At 37.6% G+C, this 17,748-nt stretch overlaps 1 protein-coding gene across 4 annotated transcripts in view; it reads right to left on the bottom strand.

The window, feature by feature from the left end:
- Nucleotides 1-400: 400 nt before the first annotated feature.
- Nucleotides 401-17,748, bottom strand: part of LOC124162363 — a 31,568-nt gene continuing 14,220 nt past the window's right edge. For 3 of the 4 annotated variants that reach the window (XR_006865545.1, XR_006865546.1, XM_046538873.1), the window contains 3 exons: nucleotides 1,085-1,153; nucleotides 892-981; nucleotides 401-716 (listed from right to left, as the gene is read on the bottom strand). Coding sequence is in view for 2 of the 4 variants with exons in the window: in XM_046538873.1 (XP_046394829.1) it covers nucleotides 645-716; nucleotides 892-981; nucleotides 1,085-1,153 (231 nt within the window). In the remaining 2 variants the exon portion in view is untranslated. Of the gene's footprint in view, nucleotides 717-891; nucleotides 982-1,084; nucleotides 1,154-15,967; nucleotides 16,379-17,748 lie in introns of those variants that run through there. The other variant, XM_046538872.1, reaches the window with a different exon arrangement.

The raw sequence follows: 17,748 nt of genomic DNA, 5'->3' as shown, positions 1-17,748 counted from the left end.
CAGGTAGGGTTGTAAACCCGGAAAGGAGGGAGCACAACTACTCTCAGAGTCCGAGATAATGCGAAATCGCAGCTGGGTGGGGTCGAAAAAGGTTGGAGCTGAGAGCGTGAGATTATCCGCGAGACCCTTCTTAACGAATGTTCTCCAAAAATGCTGCATACCACGAGAAAGAAGAGTCTCTTGGGCCTCAGTACAGAAGTCATGCTAAGATGAAAACTCCGCCGTCTAAAAGGGTTAAGCAGGTAATTGATTTGTCAGTTGCTGTTGCTCATATTTGGTTGTGTCAAGTGGGAAGTCTGACAGGAGAAAATTAATGAGGCAATTAGGATACTTTGCCATGGTATATGCCACAGACAGCAATGACTAATCATTGAAATGATGGGCTCAGTCCTTCTGTTGATAAAATTGTTTAAATCATTGAGCAAAATGGTGTGCACGCAATACATTATTAAAAGAAGAAAAAATATTTCCTTCACCACAAGTCTGTTACAATAACAGTAATGTTGCAGCTTGTGTAAGGATATCAAACATCACATAGTATATCATTGCCTCAATTATTATGTTAATTAGCTAAATTTTCTAAATATGAAAATGCACAACACACTTATCCATATTTTAAATTCACATTTTTAAATCAATCCATTTCAATGAAAATGCAGATCTGAAACTTTCATCTGCATGAGCACTATAAAACACATTGAAAAAGCTCCATTCATCTGAAACAAAGGATGGAAATTGAACATATTAAAATTTCTTTTGTGAGAAATTGGCTGATAAATAGACGCTAGATCAAATTGTAATAACAAAGCAACACTTTTAAGTTTTATTCACCCACAAAAAATTTCAAATTTTTGCGGAGCTAGTTTTCAGAAAAAAAGTAGGTATTCTTACCGAATACAATAGATTTTTATCCACTGTGAAAACTTCATAAACTGAGTAAACCACTTTATTGTGCATCAACTGGTGTGTGAAAAGGTTGAGCTGAAATTGAAATTAAAAGTGAAATAAATACCCTCTGCTATACACTTGTACTAAGAAGAGCAAATTATGCTGTGGATTAATACTTTTCATAGCTTTCACTAACCTCATGTTGCAAGCTTTTTGAGGGATTCAGCAAAGATAATTTATGAATGATGTTAATGGTGAGTTCAGACTGGAAATAAAAACACCAATTCACGTTAATTATGTATATCAATAAAATAATTTTTTTTTAAATTTAATATGCATTCCAATACCATTACAAATATTTCTTTAGATCAGTGAATCATGATTAGGATAAATCAAATTTAAAAGTCAAATGGCAAATTTCATGGAATAACATCAACCAATATAAGCTATCAGCCCAAACCGTGATAAAAGGCAACTTAACAATTGTTTTCATGGATGCAAAAGTCAGGTACTGTTTTACATCATTTGATTTTTTTAATGATTAAATTAAAAAAGAAATACCACTATGCATATACCTTTGGTAATTTAGAATTTAAAGAGAAAAGGTGGAAAACATGACATGGGAGCCCCAATTTTTAGATCAGAATTTGATGCGGCTGTAAGAGACCACAGGATAAATAAAGCGTCTGGCATTGATGATATCCCTGCAGAGCTAATTAAAAATGCAGGAGAGAAGACATTGAACCAGCTGCACAAAATCATTACTGAAATGTATTCGACAAGTGAGATAACAAAGGACTTTGAGAGGAAAATTATAATACCTATTCCTAAGAAGAAAAGAGTGGAGAAGTGCGAAGATTTTAGGACCATAAGCCTAACGACACATGCATCGGAGATACTGACAACAATCATCAATAGAAGAATAGAACGAAGAGTAGAAGAATATTTGGATGAAGACCAATTTGGATTCAGAAAAATCAAAGGCTCAAGGGAAGCAATATTGGCCCTCAGACCGCTCATAGAGAAGAGAATGGAAAAGAACAAGCCAACGTTCATTGCGTTCGTGGACTTAGAGAAGGCATTTGACTACGTGGATTGGAGCAAAATACTTGGAATCCTAAAAGAAATTGGGGTTCTTTACAATGACAGAAGAATCATCCACAGTTTATGCAAAAACCAAGTAAAAAGTGATAAAATCAGGGCCCAGCTGTGAAGAAGCAAGAATTAGGAAAAGAGTGAGACAAGGCTGTGCATTGTCACCTGTAATTTTCAACGTTTACAGTGAGAAAGCCATTAATGAAATCAAAGAAAAGGCATTGGGAGTGAATATCCATGGAGAAAAAAATAGCATGATAAGATTTGCTGATGACATAGCCGTTATAGCAGAAACAGAGAAGGATTTGAAAAATATTCTGGTTAATATGGGTAGGGTAATGGGTAAATATCAACTGAAAATAAGCACGAAGAAAACCAAGATATTAGTATGCAGCAGAGAGAAAAAGTCAAGACTAACATTAAAACAGGGAAGCAAAAACTGAAAGAGGTGGATGAATTCGGTTATTTGGGAAGTAAGATAACTAGTGAGGGGAGAAGCAAGAAAGAAATTATCAGCAGAATAGCCCAGGTGAAGAAAGCATTCCATCAAAAGAAAGACCTGCTTACAGCGGGAAACTTAAGAAACAATTTATAAGAGCCTACATTTGGAGTACGCTGCTATACGGAAGTGAGGCATGGACTATGACCAAAGCGGAGAAAGCAAGGATAGAGGCCTTCGAAATGTGGTGCTACAGAAGAATGATGAAGATCAAATGGATTGACCGATTTAGTAACGAGGAAGTCCTAAGAAGAGTAGGAGAGAAGACAGAAAAACCTTATAGGCCACATCTTGAGACATGATGGCCTGATGAGGACAATTGTTGAGGGACAAGTGGAAGGCAAGAACGGAAAAGGAAGACCCCGAATAAAATATATGGAACAAGTAAAGAAGGATGTGAAAGAGAGGAAATACGTAGATATGAGAAGATTAGCTGATAGGAGAACTGAGTGGAGAGCTGCGTCAAACCAATCCTAGGATTGTTGACCAGTGATGATGATGATGATGTGGAAAACATTGGTGAGCTTGCACTAGTTCCTTATGAGCAATGTGAGAGGAAGGAGTCTTTGGAAGCACAACTAGCTCTGATAACAGTGACTCAAAAGGAGAGGCTCATACAAAGACTGATCTCTATTTATTTCCCTTCCTAGAGCTAATGCATGGGTTACATTCCGAATGGCAAGAGATTTGCTCTAAAGTAAGGTGATTCAAAGATTTAAGATAAAAGATACATATACAGGGTGTCCTATTTATCTTGACCACCCAAAATAACTTTCTGTCCAGATGCAAATTCAAAAATGTGTCAAGCAAATGTTCATAAGCCGTCAGGGAGATATTAATCAGCATGATTGCCTTCCTTATAGCTTTGTTATTTACAAAGATATAAACAGCAGTATTTTTTTTTAAAGGCACCCTAGACGTGGATGCAGTTGTGGTCCCGGGCTCAAAGTGACTTTTGTGTTATGTTTCGACTTGCTTGTTCATTTGTTTACAGCTAACTCCAGTAAGTGGACGAGTTTCTTATGTTTTCATAACGTTCTGTTTATGTTAATGGTCCACTGTGCTACATTTTTACACTGTGCTACACAAGTCTTTAGGAGAAGAAATGAATTGCCGAATAAAAAATATAGTGTGTTAAAAAAGCCATACCTTTCCGCTGTTCATATCTTTGTAAATAACAAAGCTACAAGGAAGGCAATCATGCTGATTAATGTCCCACTGACGGATAATGAACATTTTCTTGACACATTTTTGAATTTGCATCTGGACAAAAAGTTGTTTCGGGTGGTCAAGATAAATGGGACACCCTGTGTAGTCTCTTAGACACAGAAAAATCAAAATTTGCTACAACAGTTTGCACAATGCGAGGAATATTTAGGTACATTAGAAAAACAATGGCAGAAAAAGTACGGGTAGATTCATCATAGCCAATTCGAATTCATAATAACCAGCAAGAAAAAATATTATATTTGAATGCTAAAGGTAAAATTTCAGCTACCGCATTAGAATACCACCTGTTCTAACTATCTAACCATATGGTTATATGCAGTCAGCATCATTTTTGAAGGAAAAGACTGGAATCAAATTGAAAAGTGTGCAGTGTGTCACTTTGAATCCTTCATATATCATCATTCCATCCACTAAATTGAATTCCCAATTCACAATACAAAACTATATCATATTTGGAACTTACAGTTGATACAGGGTGACCACCTAGGCAAATTTTATCTATGTTATTTACTGGTTTTACTAAATTGCTGGTCAGACATGCCACCAAGTCTGCTGAATATGTAAACTCAACAGCATCCATATATCCTCTTCTGTCGCAGTTTCATGGGGAAATTCAGGATTTTTTTTTAGAAGGCCCAAATTGACTCCTGTATTCTTCAGCATAACAATTGGCTTCCTTTGTTATCACACAGACTAATTTCTTATAAAAAAGGGCTAAATTGTATTTGTTTAAAATATCAAACCAGATATCCCCAAAGTACCTGAGCCACTTACAAACATCTCCCTATTACCTAAACAATTTGGACTTCTGCTCCTGTCTCTAAATCACCACTGTCTCCCATTATCATGTTCAGTTCCCATCCAGCCTCAATAATGCCTTTGCATTAACTTTCAGAGCTGCCACTCATTTTTTTATTGTAATGCATCAGAAGTTCCTCTTCAATGTCTTCATCAGGCACGATAAAACACTTCTAACTGGAAGTTATGACACCCTATTTATACATAATGATAAAATCATCCTCCCTTAGTAAACTTAATCCATAGAGCAATACACTTGCCCAAGAAAAACTTTATGTCTATGATATATATTTTTTTATGGGTATGAATACGCATGGAAATATGAAAGATGTAATGCAGTGTTGAAGAATATGGATAACCACTATGAGAGAACGAGTTTACCTGAAATGATTTCAGAATAATATTTATTATGTAGGTATGTGAATTTATATTATATATTTGCTGAATGTTATAGGGGATTTTCGTGAAATGAGAGATTACTTCAAGTCTGCAGAAGATAAGATTGCCTGATGGTGAAAATGCAAAGGATGAAGCTTCACATGAGTACAGTAAAACCTCTTTACATCATAATGGTGGGGACCAAATTTTGGGCAATTTGATGCATGGATGTGCACTATAGAGAGGTTTTAGTGATAGCATAGAGTAAGTAGCATAGAGTATATACTTACTCTAGCAAGATAGCATAGAGTATATACTTACTCTATGGTGATAGGCACCATTTTTTCATATCCTTGGAAATGAAAGGCATTATACTCTCTTTTAAACCATTTGTTAATATTTATGTGTTTATGCATTAGTGACCATGTATTTATTATTTAATGATAACAGAAAGTGAGGGCCATCGTGTGATTTTTACCATGATTCAAGAGAAAACGATGTGATCTCTCTTAATTCAACAGTCGCTTAAAATGATTAGGATAGTTGGATATCTTTTTTCTTATTTACTGTTAGGTATGCTCTGGAGGTAGTTAGGAAATCTCGGGGGTGTCTCCTTGGTATGATAAGTTGAGGTTTAACGAGATAAAGAGGTTTGCCAATAAATTTACATGTAAATGGGACGGGACCGTAGGGGTGGAATGAAGTATGGAGGTTTATGAGGTTCACTACATAGGGGTTTTACTGTACCAGGAATCTGTGAAATGAAGAGGCTAGAAGGAGGCCACTTCTGGAGAGTAAGCTAAGAGATTTACGATGCAGCCAAGGGTGTACCCAGGATCAATAACTAGGGGGGCAAGCCATGGTCTAGGGGGTGCAAGCCATGGGATTTATGAGATCATTTCCTTGAAATAATAGTTTTATTTTAGTTACATATCTTATACTAATACAGGTATATTATTTTTCGTGGGTTTAAAGAAAATTTGTTGAATACTTTTGTTTCAATTCAGTACTGATTTTGCTTAAAGACTTTTGCGATTATTGCTTCTGGGGGGGGAAGGGGTGGGGGGCAGCTGCCCCTCGCTGGGTAAGCCCATGGATGCAACATTACTATGAATGAACGTGCCATTATAAAAACTTCTTTCATCCTTCATCATCTTCGCATTTTGGAAATCAGATAGAATGTGTCTAGCCCTTTGTTATTGTGGGACTTCAAGTAGCACAAGCTGATCATTTCTTGGCATGGAAGGAGATAAAACCTATCAGAACAGTTATCATTAATACAATGTGGAAAAGTTACAGGAGAAAACTTTAGAAACAGTGGAAGGCAATGGCTCACTTTAAAATTGCACCAATTAAAGAAAAGAATATGTATGCTAGAATATACCATCCTCTGATGCAGATTCACATGGCGCAAATAATGGCGGCACCACAATATTTAAAGCAACAATGTCTCCTCAAAGATGAGAACTGTGATGGACATGGTAAAGTATCAGTGCATTGCTAAAGTGATTTCACTGGATGCATGAAATTTAATTTCTATTAAAAAGATAACAATTTGATTTGCTTTTGACTGATTGCGCACATTGCATACAATAGTTTACTGGCAGACACAGATTTCACTTTAAAAATAAATTCAGGCAGTAAAATTTAGCTCACAATTATGTAACACCTTGGGAGCAATTGTACGCAGCAGTGAAGAAGCAAAAGTGAGTGTTCTAACCCATCAGACCAACAAAAATTAATCCATGCACTCGATCATACAAGTAAAATAACAAGTGCAAAAGTACAATGGTATACCAATTACTCTTTTTTCAGTTCACAATTAGCTATCAAATTTTTTTTAGTCTCCAATAAGCACCTCCTCATTTTCACGCCCATTCTCAACCTCTTCACATTATTATGTATGGAGACTTCAAAGTGCTCAAGACTCAATTGTCTCTTGGCACTCAAGAATCATATTCAGTCGGATAAGCACACTGCAGCAAACGTTTACTAACAGCTAAACTCCCAAGCCTCTGAAAAATTAATTGCAACGACCTCATGGGAAACTTAAGTTTCATTCCTTCTGCCCAGCTTTCTCGAAAGCAAATAATGAATGGTTAAGCTGACATACATTATAAATGCTTTGGCAATTTCATTTAGAAAATACAGCAGACTCCCTATTATTCGGCTGTGGTTTATCCGGGTTGCGAATTATCCGTGCATGATTTTCACTCTCGCTCAATGTTTTCTGCGATCTTTTTAAAAAAAAACCGATGAAAAATCATCGGAATTACGGCATTAATTCTAGGATACACCAGGCTACTCTTTCCTCAAATCGCTTACCCTCGCTGGCCTCTCTCCTTGGCCCACAGAGCAGGAGGCCCCGTCCCGAAAACTGTTGCTCTGACTGTAATTTAAACTTTTGTAACCACAAGAAGCAAAAAAATGAATGTTTGCATCGTATTCCCACCACCTGTATGTTCAAGTGGGCTTTCAACCATGTTTCGGCATTAAAAATTAACTATGGACTTTTAAGAATCGCCTTTGCTGTTTAACGTGCATACAGCACAGTGCATACAAAAACCAAGTAGCGGTGATAAAATCAGGGCCCAACTGTGAAGAAGCAAGAATTAGGAAAAGAGTGAGACAAGGCTGTGCATTGTCACCCGTAATTTTCAATGTTTCCATTGAGAAAGCCATTAATGAAATCAAAGAAAAGGCATTGGGAGTGAATACCCATGGAGAAAAAATTAGCATGCTAAGATTTGGTGATGACATAGCCATTATAGCAGAAACAGAGAAAGATTAGAAAAATATTCTGGTTAATATGGGTAGGGTAATGGGTAAATATCAACTGAAAATAAGCACGAAGAAAACCAAGATATTAGGTAGTATCATCCCAGTGAGAAATGGGTGGTGGAATCCACGTGGAACCCACGTGGAGAATTAACGTGGATACCACGTGTTTTTGGTCGTGGAATCAACGTGGAACCCACGTGGAAATTTGGTGGAAAAATTAAAACAGCAGTTGGTGCTGTCCTAAAACCATTAAAACCTCAACCACTCTATATCTAAACCTTCTATATATGTGTCTACGATTTTTCATGTGCTCTCATGGCTGCCTTTCCACGAATTATATAAAAATAGAATGTGCGATACATTTTCACATAACTAGCGTGGTTTCAGGATGATAAATGACGCAATGTCACCAGAGAGTTAAGTTCCACCAATTAGAAATTCTGTTTAACATTTTATGATAATCACCACAAATCCACTTGAAATCAACGTGGATTCCACGTGGGTCCAACCACTCAATATCCACCGCCACCAAATATCCACCACTCAACGTGGATTCCACGTGGGTTCCACGTGGATTCCACCACCCATTTCTCACTGGGATAGAGTAAGTATATTTACTTATATATATATACGATATACTTACTCTATGGTAGTATGCAGCAGGAGAGAAGAATTCAAGACTAACATTAAAATAGGGAAGCGAAAAAACTGATAGAGGTGAATGAATTACGTTATTTGGGAAGCAAGATAACAAGTGACGGGAGAAGATATTATATAAAAAATAAATAAAATAAAGGTGTCAGAAGATAAAAAAAGAACCTGATGCTTTTTTGAAAGGGTTATTTAAAAAAGTTTTTTTAGAGGTCTTGTAGAAATCAGTGGAGTTTCAAGGAACAAATACGCAAAATAGACAATAGGACCATAGTACATTATTAAATTTTATAACCTGTGAAATAATAATTTTCAGAGTATTTTGTCTCACGGAACTCCTACTTTTTATTAACTTTTATCCAGTTTTTAAGAGCCTGAAGAGCGTCAAGATCCATTTCTGGGAATGCAATTTCCTAAAATTTCTGCACATCCCTTGGTGAGGAGGGCCATTTCGTAAGCCCTAGTTGAGGCCCCCAATCACCCCAGACCACCCTTGCTTCTTGAAGAACCAAGAGTATCATTCAGCAGGTCACTTGCCATACTGATAGGGATATGGAGTGTATGCACATATACAGTGTGTCCCATTTATCTTGACCACCCAAAATAACTTTTTTTCCAGATGTAAATTCAAAAATTAGTCAAGCAAATGTCCATTAGCCTTCAGGGGGACATTAATTAGTATGATTGCCTTCCTTGTAGCTTCGTTATTTACAAAGATATGAACAGTGGTATGTCTTTTTTAAATGGCACCCTATATTTTTATTAAGCAATTCGTTTCCTCCATTTAAAAAAGACATACCACTGTTCATATCTCTGTAAATAACAAAGCTACAAGGAAGGCAGTCATGCTGATTAATGTCCCCTTGACCGCTAATGAACATTTGCTTGACACTTATTTTTGAATTTGTATCTGGACATAAAGTTACTTTGAGTGGTCACGATAAATGGGACACCCTGTATAGTATTGTGTGTCCATTGTTTTGCATATGTCACCATTGGTTGGGAGGCATTGACATGTATGTATGTGTTTTCTTTAGCGTGGGAGTGTGGGTGCCATGATATAACGGTGCTGTATCAGTTGTGAGTGGTACGTGTGACACAATGGTAACATAGCATTTATCCAAATGGACTACGTGTTTATTACCTAATTCAGACCTCCTCTACTCGGAAACACTTCAGAATAAACACTGTTGTTGGCCTCCTTTAGATTATTAAGAGTAATTTGCTCCATGGCAACAATCTCATTCCTGGTTGAGACTGGTTGAAGTGATAGAAATAAGGCAAATGGCACCGTCGATTTTAATTGAGTTCCAAAATATCAACAGCCACCTTCATAGCAGTACAAATGAAAATTTATGTCACCAGTAATCCTTTTACTGTTCAGATAGGAAATAATAATCATCAGCTCAGAGATCCTCTGATTTATATCATCAACCTACAATTGACTCGGGATCCTTTTGAAACTTTTACCAGCTACTTAAGACCAGATTTTTAAATCCAGCAATAATCTCTCAAATCTATTAACGGTTTCCCCTCACCCAATCCAATGATTTCTGTGAGCATCTATCATGTGGCTTTTCACATTTTAGAATATGTCATAGGACGCATATGTTCCTGAAATGGTGTTTCCAGTGGAAAGTTGCTCGCATTTGTGTTAGAAAAGATATTGATTTTGTATTGATCACTGTAGTCATGCAAAACTGTTCAGCCTATACTACCTGGATAAAGATATATGCATATGATTAAAACTTTGTCAGAGATAAATTCATAATATGATCCAATAATATGATTAGATTTCTTTATCTACATTAGCATGGGGTTCAAAAACAGAAAATGAAGGTCACAAACCTTGGTTTAAACTTGACTGATGGTCATTAAAACTTCACAATTGTAAAACCAAGGTAAAATGAGCATATTTGTGGGGATAATATGTGGGTGGGCTGGCAATGAATCAAGATAAAAGTTAGTGGGCACAAATTTGAACCAATGGAACATTTTCAACTAGGCATTTGGGGAGCATCATTAGCACAGAGACAATGTTGAATACCATGATTCAGGGAGAATAGAGAGGAAGAAAACATGGCTATTCGATAGAATATTGGAAATAGCCCTTTAAAGGGTGAAAATAGGGTGGTTTCCTATTATTTTTTTATTGCCTAAATCGAAAGATTATTACTCATGGAGTACGTATTTCATGCTTTTAGATTTTTAAATGACAAAATCTATTTTTCGCGATTAAATGAAAAGTGAAAATTTTTAAGCACGCGAAAACGTGACGGATAAGTATGAATGATGGGAAAACTCCATGTGACGTCATTCTGGTTCCCGTTGCTGCAAGTGAGGTGACCTTGGGGCGAGGCTATGAGCGCTGATACGACGCAGGCTGCTAGCAGGCAGTGGAGTACCCTGCTTGCTGGTCGTGCTTGGCTTAAATAAGGATTATTAATACCTTATCAAACAAAGAAAACTTTCCGACCTTAGGCTGTTTTAATAGGTGATTATTAAAGACATGTTTCCCTGAGCTCTGTGCCTCATGCATGCATTGGTAATCTCAGACAATGTAAAACTCCTGTCTCCTCGTATAGAAAGTGGGTCCCACGGAAACTAGGTGACGTCACATGTAGTGGCATCGCATGGGGGCCAATCTGGCTTTTTTCAAATGCAGTTAAAATTGACCATTGCCATTCGTCTAAACTGGGATTTCTAAAACCAAATTATTGGTATATTATGAAAACACTAATGGTGGGTAACGAATCGCAATCAATGCGTTTCGTTTTCTTAGATGAAGGAAACTACCCTACTACAGTAGGAAGGGGGACATGCCACACTTGTAAAAACAGGTTCCTTGTACAATGTACATATATCCATGTAATACTTTCATAATAATACACCCATAGAGCATTTGCAAAATGTCAATTATAGAGCTCATCAACTCAATCGCTGTTATTTAATCCATTATAGCCCAGATGTATCTTTAGATATGTCATACTTTAAAAATTCCTAAATACTCAATTTTGATTGTTTTTTATGCAATTTCTTTATGTAATATGACAAAAGAAAGCCTTCAAATAGTACACAGGTGATTTATATTATTTTAGCCTATATTTGCTATTGTTATGCTTACTTACACATGGCTGGTCATGAACTACTAAGAAATTGCCATGCTATGGTCATCTGAAAATAAAATTTTCATAATAAGAATTGAATTATCTGAATGCAGTTTTTCCCTGTTTCATTTTAAATGTATCAGGAATGTTATATTTTTAAAGAGATTCATTTTTGCTATCAATTTCATAACAAAATTAACCAGCGAATTTAAGTATACCGGGACTAGCCACGGTGATAACTTTTACGGGAGTCACCCGCAATGCACAATTGTGCGAAAAATCCACAGCACAGGATTTTTCGCACAAAATTAACCAGTGAAGTTTTGACATATCTAAAGATACGTCTGGGCACTTGTGGCACTATAATTCAATTTTTAACTTATAGTCATGTTTAATTCTATTTATTGATTGAATAAAAAAATAATTTATTTATAAACCTAATCGTGTGATAACTCAGAGACAGCTTTATAATTCTGCCATTTCATGAAGCATAATATTGAACAATTTGGTGAATACAGCAAAAACAGGTATTTTCTCAGAATGGTGGTGTATCCAGTGCTGTAGGTGGGCCGGAACGGCGTACCCCCTAGAATCCAAACTTGTTATAAGCATATCAATTAAAATACCTTCGCGGCCGGATGTATAATACATTTTCAGTAGTTGGAATTTTTTGTGAGTACCGCCTAAATTTTTTTTCCATCTACAACATTGGGTGTGTCCTCATTTGAATTGTGATAAAGCACTTTCATTGGATGCATAAGATGAATCGGTATTGAATTTTTACAAGCACAGATGCTCACGATGTCAAGTTGCCTATCATGGTACAATAGCAGATACAGGAAAAATTCAAGGGGGAGGGGGGCCATAAAAGATATCTTGAGCTACCTTTACTTTCATCGTAATGAAAAATAATCAAGTCACACACAAAGTTTAGGAAAGTTTTAAATGATTATACTTACTCATATTTACAAGGCAATGCCATCTTATGATATAAAAGACTTCTGCAATGTTATAGACAATGCAAGCGGCCCCGCAAGGCGGGACACCCCCTCTATATGTATCCACCACTGTCCTGGCATAATGTGTATTCTGTATCGCCTATTGATTACTTTATTTCTCATTAAACTGTCAGATGGCAATGAAATTCAGATTGCAAGCCAGATATCAGTGTAGGAAATAAGTAACTTAGGTGAGTAATGGTAAAGAAACTACTACGCTACGTCTCCCAAAAATTTGTACTTTGTATTCAAGCTCTAGTCTCCGAAAGGTTTACCTGACATGAGGAGGAATTGGTGACATAAAAACTTCTCAACTGTCTCTTTCGTAAATGATTTTTGGTTAATTTTGTTGCACACTACTGGATATATAAGCCAAGAAAACAGCATAGAGGCTCCCATTTACCACTGAGAAGATAAGACATACCTTGGTGATGGAATAGAGGTGAAACATCACTGAAAGAGCTCTACCATCAATGCTGTCAGCAAGACATGTTTTCTGAGCAATTGTTAAAAATGTTAGAATTTTTTTGGTACGTACAAATCGAAGAGATTTATAGTGTTTGGAATATTCCTACTCTCAGGTTATCACCGTCTACCCAGTCGATGGCTTTATCGGAGGTCATCTCCAGACTGCATCATCGAAATAGTTTCTCAGTCAATGCGAAGGAACAGGTTTGAAGAAATTTTAAGGTTTCTGTATCTGGCAGATAATGGGAAGAATGATGGCAAGGATAGGCTATATAAAGTTCCACCTTTTTTTGAGATTTTGAACAAGACTTTCAAAATTGTAAGCGCCAGAGAATACTGTTTGGTGGATAAATCAATCAACCCCTACTATGGTAGATACTACTGCAAGCAATGTATTAGAGGGAAAACAGTAAGATTTGGGTTTAATTATGTTGTATTGCTGAATCAAGTGACTACCTTTATCATGCTGAACCGTATGCTGGAGATAACACCAACCTTGAGAGAACAGATCTTACAGTCAAGGAGGAGACATAGTTTTAGGACTCATGGATGAGTGTAAATTACCACCAGGTACAAAAATATTTGTTGACAACTTATTCACATCAGAAAAGCTGCTTAGAGAGTTGACTTGAAAGAGCTTGTGTGGCACTGGAACACTTCGTGAAAATAGAATGGAAGAGTGTCTACAACCTTCGTGAGAATAGAAGAGTAAACTGATAAAAAAATCAAAACTGCTTAGGTTAAATTAAATAGTTTATAACAAATTATGAGGTTGAATGATAATCAGGAGCAGTGGCATAACTATGGGGGGGGGGAGGATGAGGGGATGTATCCCCCCCCCCCCAAAGCCTTTGAGAAATCAAAAAATTATATGAAAATCTTGTCTGGATTCGATTTATGAGTGGGTTGGAAGCCAAGGGGTTCAAGTGATTTCTCTTTTCTAAAATACAGTAGTAAGGACATCAGGAAGAGAATTGCATCAGCGAAGGAGGCATTCATGAACAGGAAGGAGCTTCTGAGAGGATCGCTATGTAAGAGTTCAAAGAAAAGGTTAGTGAAGAGTTTGATCTGGAGTGTAGCTCTCTACAGTGCGGAAACGTGGACACTGAGGAAAGAAGACGAGAGAAGATGGGGGGCATTCGAGATGTGGGTATAGAGAAGAATGGAGAGGGTGAAATGGACGGAGAGGAAAAGGAACGATGAAGTGCTGGATGTGGTTGGCGAGGAGAGGCAGCTTTTAGATGAGGTATGGAGGAGACAATGTATGGATGGAGCGAATACTTAGCGGGGAGGGGATGTTGAAAATGGTGTTAGAGGGTAGAATGTTAGGGAAACGAGGGAGGGGAAGGAAAGGAATAGGAAATTTAGATAGCTAGAAAGGGAGTAGGCCTTACAGTGAATTAAAGAAGGCAGTGCTGGAAGGAAAGGGAGGGTCTCAGATCACTTCTTGAATACTCCATGGAAACCTACCTTAATTGGTAGAATACTATGATAATAATACAGAGTTAGGTGTAGAAAAGAAACAAGATAAATTAGATGTTTAGTAGTGAATTTGATTTTCCACTGGATGTCAGCACAGAACAGACACTCGCTCATTTCCATTGGTGACCAGGTTTTTGTGTATTTCTTCTGACAATTAACTTTACCTAATTCTGTTGAGAAAAAAATCACTTCTACCCCTTAGCTTCCAACCCACTCATTTAATAACTGCATCTGCTGAAAGTTAAATTTTAAGTCCCGAAATGATTTAAAATGATTTTTCAGGAATGTTATTTTTCAAAACTTTTCCTGAAATCCCCGTTTCCTGAGGGGGGTTGCCCCCACTAACTCTCCTCATCCCTAACCCCCAAGCTCCCACATCCACCCCCCCCCCCCCCAAAGCATACTCTTAGTTACGCCACTGATCATGAGGATAGAGAAGTTGAAGACCTCTACGAAGGTATCATGAACATTATCGAACAGGCAAGAGGTGAAGAAAATCTGATTGAGGTAACTGGAATAATGCTGTCACAGGAAAAGGTCAAGATGGTGGAATAACCAGGGATGCCAACTAACAAAAAATATTGGGGGGCCCAAACCGGGGATCTTTATGGGGATCCCAGGGAAATTTTATAAGCAGTGAGTTTTCAGTTTTTTGAGCATTTTAGAGGAGTCATATGAATAACATTAGAACCCTGATAACTCGAATTTCGATATCTGGACACTCCGGGGAAAATCAGCAAGCCTGACACATTTTTTCATCACACCCGTAACGCATTTTTGAGGAGGCTTGGGCCCCCTCAGGCCCCATGGAGTCGGCGCCACTGAGAATAACTGGGATGTATGAAGTAGGAAATTGAAATGAAAGAGGAGAAAGGCTTCTTGAACAGAACACAAGATGGTGGTTTTCAGCACACTCTTTCAGAATCACGTGAGGAGAATATACACATGGAAAATTCCCCAAGAAAAAGAATATGTCCACTAGATTACATTATAGTGAAGTAGAGAATTAGGGACCAGTTAAAGCATTGAAAGAACTATCTGGAGGTACTGTAGGTGTTGACAGAAATCATAATCTAATGATGTAGAAATGCCACCATTGGCGGATGCAGATGGGGGCACAGGGGGGGGGGGGCTCCACTTGAGAGGCCACCAGTATCGCCAAACATTGCAGAACCACAATTGTAACTTCTTTAAATCATAAGATGGCATTGTCTTGAATATGCGTACAATCACTTTAATTAAAAATTTCTGAAGCTCTTCATGTGACTTGATTATTTTTTATTACGAATAAAGTAAAGGTAACTCATAGATGTCTTTTGAACCACCCTCCTTGAGTTTTCTCTGTATCCGCTACTGAATGCCACCTGCTATTATTGTAAACATTAAAGAAATCACTGAAGAACACATAGCAATTAGAGAAGCTAAAATAACCACAAAATCAATGTTCCTTTTGAGAGACAGGGAAGAATGAAACAGGAGAGAGTGTGACCATGAAATAAGTACAAGTTTAACACATTAAAAGTCAACCAAAAGTGACAGCTTAAAAAGTTCTTGGTGATCAGTAAAGCAGAGCAAAAAGCCTGTAAATTTACCTCCTGTCTGGTAGCAGCGCCTTCAGTCACCACCAAAATGCATCCTGACAGAACAGAAAAAACCCTGACTCCAAGGGTAAGGAAGGTATCGTTCGTTTTTGATCTGAAGATTTCAAACAGAGTAAAGAAAGTGACCGCTATTGTCATAAATAGCGCGATGACAACTAAGCAGAAGAGCTTGAAATTGAAGGAGCTATTAATTGACTCGAAAATTATCATCAAATCCTTGTGAGCAGTTCTTAGAGAATGGACATATTCTACGCGAGATCCTTTGGTGCCTTCAGCGGAGGTTTTCGTCGGAAAATCGATCTGCCTATCGATTTTTCCCGTCGAGATATCGGGAAAATTTTCGCCCCGCAAGAGGAAAGACAAGTGCTCATTGATGAGAACCAATCTTCTTCTAAGCAGACCGGCAAATCCGACGAATTGTAAACCAAGCATTAGAGAGAGGCATATTCGAATCGGCATCACAATTTTCAGCATTACGAGGAGGAACACGGAATGGTGGTCAGTCGGCATTGCTTCCACCGTCACCTGCCCTAGCACGCAGAGAACCACAAAGATCGACACGGTGCGCGCGAGTTTTTTCCGCTGTTCAGCCGATGTTTTCCTCACATCCGAGAACGCGGCGTCCCACTTGTCAAAATCTCCCATTATCTTGCTCAAAGTTTTAGAAGTAAGAATAGAATTGAAAGAAGCTATGACTGTGTTGAGGAGGTACAAGAGTCGACTGTAGTTTTTGATTCGTATTTCGAGGCTGCCGTCCCATTTAGCGAGATAAAACCAATAAGCGAACAATGCGGTATTCAAAATTAAAATACAAATTGTGTACATGAAAGATAACTTGCTAATCACACTACGCTTGTCCATCTCTGAAGCTTTATTTCTCTTTGAATGGGGCTTCACGTAATATCCTAGACCAAAAATATAGCACGCCATTTGAACGGGGAATAAGGTATCATGAGTCGCATTTTTTCGAACCGCTTTCCTTCCCGCCATATTTTCATGAATTGTGGAATGATTTTCTCAAATGATAAATAAGCGATAGGGAGCCTCGAAAGTTTAATTAAAACTTTTGGTAGTATTCACAAAGTCGCCGAGTGGAGCTTCATGCTCTAATTGATTGATATGACAACCCCAATTAGGTCGTGCCTCTCTTAAAGGTTCATTGTGGTTCTGAAATGAAAGAGCGCGCGAATGGTCAATTTCCAGTTTTTTCCTAGATAATACCTTAATTTATCCATAGAGAACCGTACTTCAAGGAAAAATACGTGAGTTTTTGTCAATTTATACTCACTGCTTATATGGATTAGGTAAGTATTCATGCGTAGGTTAGACCGTAACAAGATCTTGCCAAAACTTCTGAAAAATGCTCTTCTCTGACGAACGCGATACTCCAAGCACTTCGAGAATATTTTTTCGACTACCTAAAGAGAAATCGAAACACCACTTTCTCGTGATAAAATTCACGATTGCGTTAGCCTGGATAGTAGCACATTGTAAGTTGCCCGAAAAGTGTCATTCAATTCGGACTGAAAATGCTGTCACGCTATTATTTGGGATTACAAATGAATGAGACTCTCCCCAATCATTTCCAAAGAGGTGAGCCTCGGAAGTCGCTTAACTATTGATTTTCCAATAATTCATGACTGGAGGCACAACTCTAACCTAATCGCTTGGACTTTTCAATAAAATTAAGTAACGTAGACGTAGCACCAAATGGAAAGCAATTTATTTCAAGTGAAAAAATTTTGCCCGAATAACAAGTTCAATTCGGCAAC

The sequence above is a fragment of the Ischnura elegans genome, chromosome 7, assembly GCF_921293095.1.
Source record: "Ischnura elegans chromosome 7, ioIscEleg1.1, whole genome shotgun sequence".
Classification (NCBI taxonomy): domain Eukaryota; kingdom Metazoa; phylum Arthropoda; class Insecta; order Odonata; family Coenagrionidae; genus Ischnura; species Ischnura elegans.
Note: the sequence above shows the minus strand (reverse complement) of the source record. Positions and strands in the feature narration are given on the sequence as shown.